The 12,707-nt window shown below is 46.2% G+C and overlaps 1 protein-coding gene across 8 annotated transcripts in view; it reads left to right on the top strand.

Moving 5' to 3' along the window:
- The window catches only part of VWA3B (von Willebrand factor A domain containing 3B), a 229,576-nt gene that overhangs the window by 18,264 nt on the left and 198,605 nt on the right, over positions 1-12,707 (top strand). For all 8 annotated transcript variants that reach the window (XR_005365788.1, XR_005365787.1, XR_005365789.1 and 5 more), the window contains exons 5-7: positions 289-448; positions 6,962-7,131; positions 10,757-10,872. Coding sequence is in view for 5 of the 8 variants with exons in the window: in XM_038551081.1 (XP_038407009.1) it covers positions 289-448; positions 6,962-7,131; positions 10,757-10,872 (446 nt within the window). In the remaining 3 variants the exon portion in view is untranslated. The remainder of the gene's footprint in view (positions 1-288; positions 449-6,961; positions 7,132-10,756; positions 10,873-12,707) is intronic.

The following is a 12,707-nucleotide window of genomic DNA, read 5'->3' as shown; positions in this document are numbered from 1 at the left end:
CTCAATAATTTTAATGCAGCTGTTAATATCTACATTTTCGAGATTTTTAAATTCTCCTATATGCATTGTCTTTCCTAGTCAGTACAGCTTATGGAAGATAATGGTGCTTTGGAAAGCAATCTTAAACAGCTCACCTGATATGTGGGTGACTTTTAGAGGGCCAAGAGCTGCATTTTCTTTCCTTCAGCTCTGGTGATGTTAAGTGGCTTGTTGTTCTCAGCTCTGAGACTGAGGGCTGAGAGCTGTGTTGCCCACTGTCCCATGACAGGGCTATGTGATTGCTTTCAGGATTTCTCAGGAGCCTGTGAAATGGCAGGAAAATGCTGCTCCTGTGACAGAACAGTCCATAGCTGCTGCCATCAGTTGGGTTGAGAAACTGCCTTTTGAGCTGGCTGTGAGCCAGGCTAGCCGCCTGGATGTTCTGTTGGAAGCTGGGAAAGACAAAACGGTAAGTGTGCATCCATGGTGAGCCCCAGGTCACATAGGTGGCATCAAGTTTGTCTCTTCACACCCAGTATCCTCATACTGTCTTTCAGCTGACCTGGGTCCTCCCAGCAGCATCCCACAGAGATCCTATCTCTGGCATTGAGGAGCCCTATAAGTCTTAATCCTGTTCACCTCTGAATTTTGAACCAATTGAGAAATAGGTGATGGGCCCCAAGTGGGAATCAAAATAGCAGCTTTGGTGATGGCAGAGCCAGACCAACCAAAATAAGAATCTCTAACCCTGCCTTCTGAGCCTGGCAGGGCTCCCTCTGGGTGATTAAGGCATAGGGTAGACCCTCATTTAGCCAGTGCCAGCAGAGCCACATGCTGCTCACAGCCACTGAGCATTGAGAAAGGACAGGAAATTAGGCATAGTTGTTCATATCTCATATTTTAATTCTGCTCTTTTTATCCTGACAATTAGATAAATCAGTCTGTCTCTTATGGGGGAGAGAGGTTGGGAAGACTCTTCATAGAACCCTGAGTTTAAGGATATAGGGGTTCCCCACATCTATGTTCTGCATCTCTCCCAGTTCCTCTTCTTCACAAATGGGTCTGTCATGTGCTTTTCAAGGTAAAGTATATTTATGCAGATGAATCATCCATTTTTTAATATTACTGCATTCACATGTGCTTTTTGATAGGACCTTTTGAATATGAAGCTTTACTTGGAAGAAGTGTTGAAATGACAATGGTTTATGTTCTTTTAGCCATAAGGGTGTTTGTTTTTGTGAGTGATTCTAAGGATGGGACTTGAAAGGAGTGGCAAGCTAGTGGGGAAGGACTCTGGGCAGGTGGGGTCCTTTGGCAGCCTCAGCTTCCCTGGGGAACAGATCTGCTTTCCTTTTGGATATAAATACTTAATTAGTGCTTATTGATTGATATTAATTAATACTTAATTGCTTCCTCTGCTCTGGACTCTTGGTGATTCTGTGGATTTCGTGCTTTACTTTGCTACATTAAGAAGTCCTTTCTTGGGCAAGGAGGCCATGTGCTAGCACCTTGAAAGCATAGCCCCCAGTGGTCACCAGACTGTTTATTGATACTGAGGATGATAGTTTAAAATTGGAAATGCATTGTTTATCCTTTCGAAGCCAGAGGAACAAATGGTTCCCATTAAAGAACAAAATAGAAGCTACTTTGTTCTTTGGCCTTTCAAGTTTGTTTTAACATCTGTAAAATTTCAATTGTCTGGACACTATAATAAGCATTCACAAATGGAACATTATACAGGCTCTTAGATCCGTGTGCGTGTGTGTGTGTGTGTCCGTGTGAGCATGCCTGTATGTACACACATGCACGCACGGGTGTTCTGTTTCTTTGTTCACCTGGCAACCTCCGTCATAGCTGACTCTGGTGACCTGCCATGACTTGAAGATTTCCTGGTAACCTTTGATTTTCTATTTTACTTCTCTCTGGTTTGTGCTTCTCCTTTTTTGGGTTCATCTCCAGCCCAGGAAATATGGAACAATTAGTGAGTTCCAAGGAAGTTTTATAGAAGAGGAAGAACCCAGAGAGAGGTTAACAGGCACTGATTATCAAATGTCACTTAAAAACTCTTGAGAAGAGACTGTGGAGTATGGCAAATATACAACATGTTCAGACCACTGTATCCTTCTTCCTAGAGCTTATATCTGATGTGGTTCCCTAGGAAAATTCTAGTAACTGCAACTGCTTCCTATATAAAAATGCCATGCCCTATATTGGTGAGGTGTGTAGAGTGGGAAGAAGAACTGGTTCCCCTGAGGGACTGCTCCTCTGCCCTATGCCCTCATGCCCACCCCACTGAGTTTCAAATTGATCCACATAGCTGGAGTTTTCTATAAATAGAAAAGATATAAGGTTTAAGAAACTTTTGAATAGCAAATCTCAGTACCCAGACTTTTGCTAACAAGGATAATCTGCTTGGGTTAGCATCTCCCATGAGTGAGTCCTGAGAAGAATCCGGAGAGTGAGTATAATCTTGATTAGGTTAACATGGAAGTTGGGTTTTTGTACCTGATCCACATGAGGAGGAAGGGCCTACTGATGCACTGGGTAAGGGTGAAGGAGGATGCTCAGAGGCTGTTGGCCTCCTCCAGAAGTGGGCTTTGTACCCCTAGTTGGGTAAGAAGACTGATGAGGCAGGAATGACTGAGGGTGAGCCTTCGAATCCAGAGGCACCAGGCAGTGTGGGGTCTGCTTGAATCCCAGCTCTGATGGCAGCATGTAGAAAGCACTACTGATGGACGAAGTATCCTGTTGTGTCCTGTGTCAAAGGGCCTGGCTTATGGGGAAGGCAGCCTGTGGGGTACCGAGGCAACATCTGGCAGTTTAGAGGGGCTGCATTGTCCTCAGAGCCCAGGTATGCTGTCCAGTGCAGGGTGTCTGCTCTGCAGTGTCTCGTGGTCCCAGGATGCATCTTTGAGAGGTTGGTAGCTTTCTTGGCCCTTAATGAGGAGGGAGGGATATTGTTCTGGGAGGCCCTGGAAGGCCTGCTAATTCAGGTTATGAGGAATTTTTGGGAAAGAAAGGGCTGGCTATCCAAAGCCCTGATTCCCAACTACCTAAGAAGGCTAACTGAGGGGGCTTTGCTCCTACTTTCAGCAGAAGGCTACCTGCCCAAAGGGTCCCTGTGTTTCTTGTGTGTTGTCTCAGCCTCTTTTCCATCCAGCTGATAGGCACACATTTGTTTATTTAAAACAAAAATCCTTTTCACTGGTAGAGTAAATGGGTGAATTAGAGACAGACCCGTATGTTTCCATAAGGAACCTTCACCACTAGATAGTAAACTAAAGGGCTGGCCATACCAATCACAAGCTTGGCAGTCAGCCAGCCAGGCATCAGATCTTTTCACCTTGTCCCTAAAAATGACAGTGCCTGGCAAGGGCTTGATAAATGTTTGTTGGACATTGAAGGAATGGAAAATAAACATTGTTGAGATTCTTGAGGTTGGGTCTAGATGTGAGTCCAAGAAATTCCCATTCCCCAAATAATACAGATTTGAGTTTTTGGAATTGAAGGGTGAGAGTCTGCATGTGGGACCAGCAGAAGAATTTGCTGAGCTTTGGGTGGAGACAGGGACCCTGAAGCCTGGCAGGCCAGAAAGTTTGTGGTAGTCAGGGGTGTTAGGAAGGATTAGAGAACTGAGCCAGATTGACATCAAGAGGACAATAACCACTATGAGGGTATCAGAAAATCAAAATGGGCTGAATAAGGAAAGGGCTACCCCAGGTATAGGGAAAATCTGAAAGTCAGATCCAAGGTCTGGAGTTGGTCAAAACTGTTGAAACAGCCAAAGTTTGATGAAGAACAAGACAGAATTTTGCTAGGCTTTTCATTGCTGTTCTGGTTGACTTTCATTCTTGGAGAGTGGAGTTTTTTACAGCCAGAGGCTTCTGACAGGCTATAGCAGAGGACAGTCAGGTAGAAGCAGCTGCTGCCAGTCTGGTTCTCTTTTCCTACAAACCTATGTCTGAGAAGATGTCAAGGCCTCTTTAGCTGGGCTAAATGCAGGTTGCTGTGGACAGCTGCAGAACAAATGACTGAGGCAGAATAAGACATTTCAAGTGGAAACAGAAATGCTCTACCCTATTTTATGTTGTGTAAAATGACAAGAGTTTTTGACTCACAGTAAAATAACTGAATGGAACCCAAAATACTTCCTATATCTTGTGCTATCCAATTCAGTACAAATTAGCATTTAGGGAAATGCTGGTCAGTGAGAAAGTTGCTCCCGGTCCTGGCTGCTGCTGCTAATCCTCAAGACCGGCCCTTGCCCTGAGATGCTCAGAAGTACTGGGTCAGGGGAGAGGATTCCACTGAGGACACTTCCCTTGAACCATATAACCTCACCCAGTTTTTGGTCAGTGATGTTGATATCAGGGGTGGGAGCCTTGGATGGTGTGGGAGCCAAGGAAGTGAAAACAGTGCCTGTCTCTAGCCACCTTCCTCTCTCATAATCTTGCTCGCACAGTTCTGGGATTCACATCCGTCTCTAAGAGGTGACTAGCCTTGCCATGATGAGCCAACAGAATCAACTGCAAAGGCAGAAGCTCGTGGGGTTAGGCAGCTGAAAGACCAGGTCAATTAACCTGCCCAGACCTCAGTTTCTTCATCTGTAAACTGAGTGTGGTAATAAGAATTCATTTTTCCATGGGACTGTTGTGAGCTTTGAATAAAATAATTCATGTTGGCTTATCCCAAAGAGCAGATGACCCCAAAGCCAGGTCACTTTAAAAGGCATTTTGCCAGTTTGTGGGGGATGGGACTAGGTAAGCATATTTGCCTTCCTCTTCTTTTTTTCTCAGTGTCATTATGTGAGTGGAAATGAGAGGCAGGAAGGCAGTGTACAGGAGTGGATTGGGGGTGGGATAGGTGGTCTCATTAGAGAGCATGTCCCAGGAAATCCATAGCATGGATAACTGAAAACATAGGCAATTAAGAAGCTGAGACGTGAACTTAATAGTGAATAATCCCATAGACTGAGTAAAGACTCACTCCTGACTAACTGCTGGCTACTGCAACTTTTAGCTTGATGAAATCTCAAGGGAAAAACATTTCTGCACAAGGATTTCAGACTTTTAGGTCATCACCAGAGCAGAGCAGCTGAGTTGGCATGATGTGCAACAGAGATGTAGCATGTCAGAAGCCTTTGACGGACCACCTAGAGATGTTTGTCCTCACTCATTCCCTTGTTGAACTAACAAATCTTAGAAAATACTCCCTGTGTCTGTTCTCCTCCCTTGGGCCACATGTGACTGTAGATCCTTCTGTGAGGTGGAACCTGTCGCCAGGGTAAGGTTGGGCCTGGACTCAGCCAGAGCACTAATAACAGTGTGGCGAAGGGGAGCCTGTTTAACATATCTCAGCGAGATAACGAGTGACACAGGGGGAGAAGGGAAAGAAAATGCATTTGTTGGGAGAAGAATATTAGTTGCCTCACATGGAATGTGGAGAACTCCATTTCTTCCTTCTTTCAGTGTTTTTTCTGCCTCTCGGTAAATGGCTGAAAGAGAGAAACATCGTAGCTCAGTCTTTACTTCCCATTAGGTCCTTTTTTGAAATCAGGGAGTGGGTTTGAAAGGCCCTAGAGAGAGTCATGGGGTGGGGATGGGCTTTTCTGGTTGTCGCTGGAGTAGGCTGCTCCCAGCTCCACCCCTGGCCGTGGCCTCACTCCCAAGCAGAGCCCCTGGCCACCCTCCTCCCACTGCCTCTTGGGCACAGTCGGCCCCAGCTGCTGCAGCCAGGGTGGCCCAGCCAGCTGGGAGGCTGACCATGAGTCCTCTTATCTCTGGGCCATGTGTGTTTCAGCCCCAGGTTTGAAGTCAAATTAAGGTACCTGACTGTGTACCATCAGCTAACAGGGGTTTGTGATTAGAACAGAGAAAGGCTCATGAGTCCCAAGAGAGTGGTGACATCTATTTATTCCATCAAAACCAGTGCATTTTCTGGAGTTTCTCCCCCAGGTATCTGTGGAAACAATCAATTGGGATGTTTTAAGGGACAGATGTAGATGATATGTACTCTTAGATCTCTCTGGGTTTTAACTTTCTGAGATATATGCATACATATGTGGAGGTCTTCTTGTTTAAACTCAGTCACGAGGTACACTGCATTACCTTCCTTTTTATAAGTGAAAAACTGAAGCTATATCACTTGCCCAAGTTCACAAAACTCGTTGGTGGTAGGGATATGAAACACCATAGAAGGAAGAATCCTTGGGAAGAGCAAGAACAGTGGGTTGAGGCTGGGGTGGGACCCTGGTCACGGGGCCCCCTTGGGTGGATTTTGTGTCTCTAAGTTAAGCAGAGAGCACTTTGGGATTTTCTCCTGCCTGGGTGAGGTGTGCATCTCCCAGGTCCCTGGTGGAAGGTTGGGGTGTGTGTATGGTGGGGCTCCTGACATGGATTTGTTCATTCTTCTGTTCTCCTCATGGCCTGGCATGGTGGCAAGAGTCAAGGCCCAGTGTGTATAGACTTGGCTCCTGACATGCTCCATGAAGTCAGGACAGCCTCATCTTCCCAGGCATGTGTTTCCCTGTGACAGGAGAGCAGAGCATGAACCAAGTGGGAATATGACCTCCTAACCCCTTACTCTGCCTCAGGCTGAGGATAGATGAGTTTGTATTATAGAATTCTGGCATCACCATGGGAAATGGTTAATAAGCTTCCTGCTCACAGTGGCTGTGCCACTCCTGACTGTCTTATGTATCAATGGACTTGGTGGAAGATGTTTTCCATGTTGGCCAATCATATCCTTTTCATATAATACCTGAGACTGTGACCATTGGCAATAGACCATCTTGACACCAGGCCTTGAATATCTCATATCCTGACTTTGGCCCCCTAATGTCCTCACAAAACTTGGAGCAGTGCTGCTATTCTTGCTGTCCTCTACACCCAAAGGCCATTTTGTAGAAATTATATTGCCAGTGAATCCAGTACAAGGCTAGGGCACGTCAGGCAGATAAACTGTCAGTATTACTCTCTTACAGATTGAATCCATTTACTACTTTGTGGTGGGAGATGTTCCTGAGCAAACCAAGGGGCTTCTGCTTCAGAGGGCTTTGGAGATTCCATGCCCTGTCTGCACGGTGTCCTTCAATGCCAGAGGAGAAGGCACTATAGCTTTCTTGAAGGATCTGAGTGCCAAGACCCACAGCAGGTAGGCAGAAAATGTGTTCTTGAGTGGCAGTGGGTGAGCTGCCTGCTTCTGCAAATCAGCAGTAGTTTTCCTAACCAATTTGTTCCTGTGTTATCTTCTTTCCTGTTGCCTTTCATCTCCATGGCTTTTTCTTCTCTTCCTTGTATTAATCTTGCCTTATTCTTTTCTGTAAGTCTGATGCTTTGACTTTAGGGGTCCTTGCTGACCTGGAGGAGACTGCTCCCTCCAAAGCTAGCTACTTCCCAGAGAGCTTAGATGACTCACCCAGGAGTGCACCTGTCATATGTGAACTAACTGATCCAGAGCCTGCTCTGGTGCCTGCAGGCATTCACACTCAGAACTGCTATTCCCCTGCACTAATCATGCCAGGGCCAGGTACCAGACAACTTGGCGCAGCTCCTACACCCCAGAACCCACTGAAATTCTTCAGTTAGCCAATTCTGAACCTGCCTGCTCTGCCTCACCCATTTTATCCTGCAGAATCCACAATAAAGGCTCTTGCTCCTGTTTTTGCCATGTTCCCTCATGCCTGCTGACTGGCCCTGTGCTTCCCTGTGTGGTGTGGTGTGCCCCCTTATCTTGGGAACTATATTAGTAGTCATTTTGGGTCACCATAATAAATACCACAGACTGGATGGCTTAAACAAGAGAAATTTATTTCTCACACTTCTGGAGGTTGTAAAGTCCAAGATCAGAGTACTGGCTGATTCAGTTTCTGGTGAGAGCTCCCTTCCTGGCTTGTAGACAGCTGCCTTCCTAACTCTAACCTCTCATGGGAGGGAGGGAAGGATGGATGAAGGGGGAAAGGAGAGAGAGCGAGCGAGTGCACAAGCATGCCTGTAAGCTCTCAGGTGTATCTTCTTAAAAAGATACTAATCTTGGGGCACCTGGGTGGCTCAGTCAGTTGAGCATCTGACTCTTGATTTCAGCTCAGGTCATGATCTCAGGGTCCTGAGATTGAGTCCCATGGGGCTCTATGCTCAATAGGGAGTCTGTTTGAGATTCTATCCCTCTCCTGTGCCAACCCCATTCCTGCTCACTCTCTTACACACTCTGTCTTTCAAATAAATTAATAAATAAATCTTAAAAAAAAAAAAACCCAAAGGATACTAATTGCATTGAATCAGGGCCCTACCTTTATGACCTCATTTAACATTAATTACCTCCTAAAGGCTGTATCTCCAAATATGGTCAAATATAGTTGCATTGGGGCTTAAGTCTTCAACATATGAATTTGGGGGGTGGGAGATACACTATGGTCTACAGCAGCAGCTGTGAGTAGCAAACTGTATTTTCAGTGGCAGTTAAACTGATTCAGTGGCCTCATCATAGCTGAGTAATAACTGAATCTACATTTTTAAAACGTTCCCACCCTCGTCTGTGTGTATAGGTTTAGGTCTCTTGTGGAAAGAGATCAGCTACTTAAGTAGTTGTAAGGAAAATCCTTACAACTTGCCTCAGTTATCCTATCTGAAGTGGGTACAATTTCTGCCATTGAGCATTTGTTCCCAAATTTAATTGCTCATCATGTTTGCCTGGGGAGCTTGTTAATAATTCAGAGGTCCAGGGCTTCACCTTACAGGCTGATTCTACATAATAGAGGGGATCCTGGGAATATGCATATAATCATTCATTTTGCATAAGAGCTGCCTAGAGAGTTTGTTTAAAATGCAGACATGTTGCCCACAGCCCCAGAGATTCTGATTTTTGGGCTCTAGGGGAGGGCCAAGAATATTCATTCTTAACAGGACTCCTGGTGATTCTGAAGACCACTGCTCTGGCTCCCATGAAATATTTTGAAAATTTTTTAACATTAGATGTTTGGCTTTAATTCTGGGTTCCCAAATCCCAAATACAAGGGGTCTCCCTGTCCTACTTTTGCTAGTGGAGAGAGTAAAAGGCAACTGGCAGGACCACCTGTCTTGCTGGTCCCCTGCTTAATTCACATGGGGCACTTTCTCTGGGCTGGGGAGAGGTTGGGGGATAATTTAACATGGGAGAAGCTGCCATTCAGCTCCTGACTTCTAGGCTGTGTACAGTTGAGTGTGAGTTTTGCAGAAATGATGACATGTATACTATGTGCTTTCCTGTCCCTGCTCTGGCCCTTGCAAGTGCGTCCAGCTCACAACCGGTGGTGCTCTGGCCTGCCGCACCCCCTGACAGACCCCATGTCTCTTGGTCGGCATCCGCACACCTTTGGCTGTTGAAGTGCAGTTACTATGGAACTATAAAGGGTGTGCCCTGAGCTGCTCAGCTTGCAGGGAGGCTGGACTCTTGCTTCCCCAACGCCTGGGTCCGTGTCTGAACAGAGCCACCAGCCTACAAAGCAGGTTTTGCTTTCTGCACAGATGAGGGTGTATTAGCCAGAGGAAATGCCTGCCCCTATTTTCTTTTCTAATCCAGAGAATGGATCAGAGAGTAGGAAGTCCTGGGCACCAAAGGCCTTGGCTCTCAGGGTGTGGGACCTGGCGGGACAAACCTCAGCCATCCCCCCTCTGCCTTGTAAGAGGGTCACAGGACAAAGTAAACTGGCCATTTCTGCTCTGGTGGAAGGACCTGTGGGAGGCAGGCACGGCCAGATTAAGGGTCCATTGTCTGCATGAGGGGCTTTTGGAACAAGGCTGGCTTATTGATTTCCTTCAAGTCCTCATTCTAGTCCCACCTGAAACCCTTTAGAAATAGGCCTGAGTCTTTCCATGGCCCAGGTGAAGCCCCCACACCTCTCCTACCATTTGTGCATCCATCTCTCCATCCCAGCCCCTGCTTGAGGATTTTCTTCATGCTGAGGAACAGGCAGAGGCAGAACTCTTAAGGGGCTGGAGGAGCATTATCCAGAGATCTCCTATTAATCTGAAAGAAATTTCCTGCCATCACCATCTTTTTGGATTCCAGATAATTGGTGTCAAGGGTGTACTTAGCCCATCATTTTGTAGACTACTCTAGGGCTTTTTGAGCTTTAAGGTGCCCATGAACTCCCCAGGGATCTCGTTAAAGTGCTTATTCAGCCTCAGCAGATCCAGGTAGGGCCCAGGAATGTGCATCCCTGACCAGCTCCCAGATGCTGCTGCTGCTCATGGGACCACATTTTGAGGAATCAGGCCCTAAAAGCTTGTCCACACAAGAATTCTTTTCATTAGTGCTTCTACTTAGGTTTTGGGGAGGTGCGTGTTTGCCGAGTTAAAGTTGACTGAAGCCTATCAGCAATTGGCAGATGAGCTAATGGTGCCTGTTGTCGCCAGCTTTCAACACTGAACCCACAGGGCCATGGGCACTGTTGGGGCCTCATTAGACTGTTGGCTTGTCAACATGGTATTGACATGATTGAAGCCTGGGAACAGAAGGATAAATATAAAGCAGAGGATATCATTTTTCCTGGGTCAATAAATACCATTTGCTTGGGCTAATTACCCTCTAATGAAGAGAAGAGTCATCCATTAAAATCCTAACACATTTACAGTTCTCTCTTCTCTTGCCTGCCTGTCTTTTGTTTGGGGGAATTGACCAGGTACAGAGAAAAGCCGTGAAACATCTAAGATGCTTGGCACCACAGCAAGTTCACGGTCCTGGGAGAATGAATAGATGTGTGCACTAGTAGCCTAATGTTGCAAATCTCTTCATGTTTCAGATTCCACGCATTTGCAGAGAGAACAGAGTGTGTGGAGTTTCCAGCATTTGCCATAAAGGATGGTGACAGTGTAATTCCTTGGAATTTAAGGAAACTAAAGGGAAAACCCCCTCCAGGTATCTGGGATCAAAAACCCCCCACACAACAACACAGTGTGGTTTTTATCTTAGTAACTTCAGATTTTCTGCATCTTTGGGAAATAAAGCACTAGGTAGGGACTCACGGTATCTTTTTTTTATTATTTATATGGTCCAGGGCAGTTCATGATATTAATGCTGAGTTTGTCAACCTAGCAACCAGGCATAAGTTGATTACCACCAAGGGAAGTGGCCTAAGTAATAGGTGTTGAGCTACTGGAGAACCTTCTGGAGATGTGGTCCTGATGTGTCAGTACTGGACTTAGTGCCTGGGAAGGCAGGGCTGCTCTGCTGTCCAGGTGAGCTGGCTGCTGTAGTGAGGACACCCACAGTTCTTGTGGGTTCTCTGTAGCTCCGCCCAGTGACAGTAGTGCTTGTAGATTCATGTGTGGGATTGACCTGCCTCTTGCAAAGGCCAGGGCCCCACAGAAACCTGTGGAGGCAGAGTGAACCTCCCCCTTTCATTCAGAGAGGATGATCAGAGAGTTTAACAAGCATAGAGAGTGAGGTCACAAAATCAGAACTAGGTTCAGAAAAAACCTAGTGCCAGAAGGTTACTCAGAAAACCAAGTGGTGAGAGTTTCTTTGGGGCTGATGAAATTGCAAAGTGACAAAGACACCAAGTGAACTCCACCAAGAAAAGCAGAGAAGGAAGCTTGTGTTTGAGTGTGAGATGCTGTGGTGTGATGGCAAGTAGTGGTCTGAGAGGACCCATCCCCACCTCCACCCTCCTACTCATTTTAAGTCATTGACAGAAATCTCTAGCTTCAATATAAGGCAAGAACTACTCTTGGGAGGAGCGAAGAAGCTACAGGATCTGCTTGACCCTGTCATCTGCTTGACAGGGTCCTCTGTTTACAGGATGGTAGGGAGAGGCTCCCCAGAGAAGGGCACTGGGCCTGAGGAGGACACAGTTGCATTAAGGGGTGAGGTGGTCAGGTGGAGGCCAAGGCCGGGGGTTGAGTCACAAAGCCTGTCCCCTACACACACTTTGTGCCTCCAAGTAAGTAGGGGAGAGCCTCCTCTAGAGCTCAGTGGTGCTTATGGGTGGTACTGTTTCAGGTACCTTATGCCTTTATTGTGATGGTGAAGTGGCTATCTCCAGAGAATTTGAAAAAAATGTCAATTGTTAAGCAAGGTTACTGCTAAATCAAACAGAAAAAAATTAATTCAGGATATATACCATGCCTAGGGAAAGTAATTTGCCAGATTAAACCTCATGGGCAATGTTTCAATCAGGGTAAAGAGTGTGAGGTGGGACCCATTCCCCAAGACATGCCAGTTTTTGTAAAGGGGTTCAGTTCTGGGTTATGTGTTCCTTGGCAACTTAGTTATAAAGGGAAACCTATCTGGCCATGTAGCTTTACATTTTCAGCATCTACCATCTCCCCAACCCTGTGACTCATACAAATTAAATTATAGATTAAAACATTTTCTGAGGCTGAAGTGCTCAGAGTGTGGCCTGCCGTTCTAGTGCCATTTCAGTGAACCCACGTTCTGAATTTGAGGAGAGATCCCAAATCCTAAACATACAATCTTGTCTCCTCTATCCATCACAGTGTCCCAGAAATGCCAACATTGCATTTCTCTCACTCAGAAACTGCCCAGAAATCCCTGACAGGCTCTTCTGGAAAATGTGTGGTTTCCAACCTGATCCACAGCCTCAGAGGTAGACGATCAATCCCTCTTGCTCAGTGCCCTTTCCCTATTTCTCACCCTTGGAAAGCAAGCATTTGCCAGTGTGAGTTCACTTGGGCCCCTCTCCGGCCTGGGGAGGGAAGACGCCCCCTCAGGAAATCCTGCTCAGGGGTTTT

The sequence above is a fragment of the Canis lupus genome, chromosome 10 (genome assembly GCF_011100685.1).
Source record: "Canis lupus familiaris isolate Mischka breed German Shepherd chromosome 10, alternate assembly UU_Cfam_GSD_1.0, whole genome shotgun sequence".
Lineage (NCBI taxonomy): Eukaryota > Metazoa > Chordata > Mammalia > Carnivora > Canidae > Canis > Canis lupus.
Note: the sequence above shows the minus strand (reverse complement) of the source record. Positions and strands in the feature narration are given on the sequence as shown.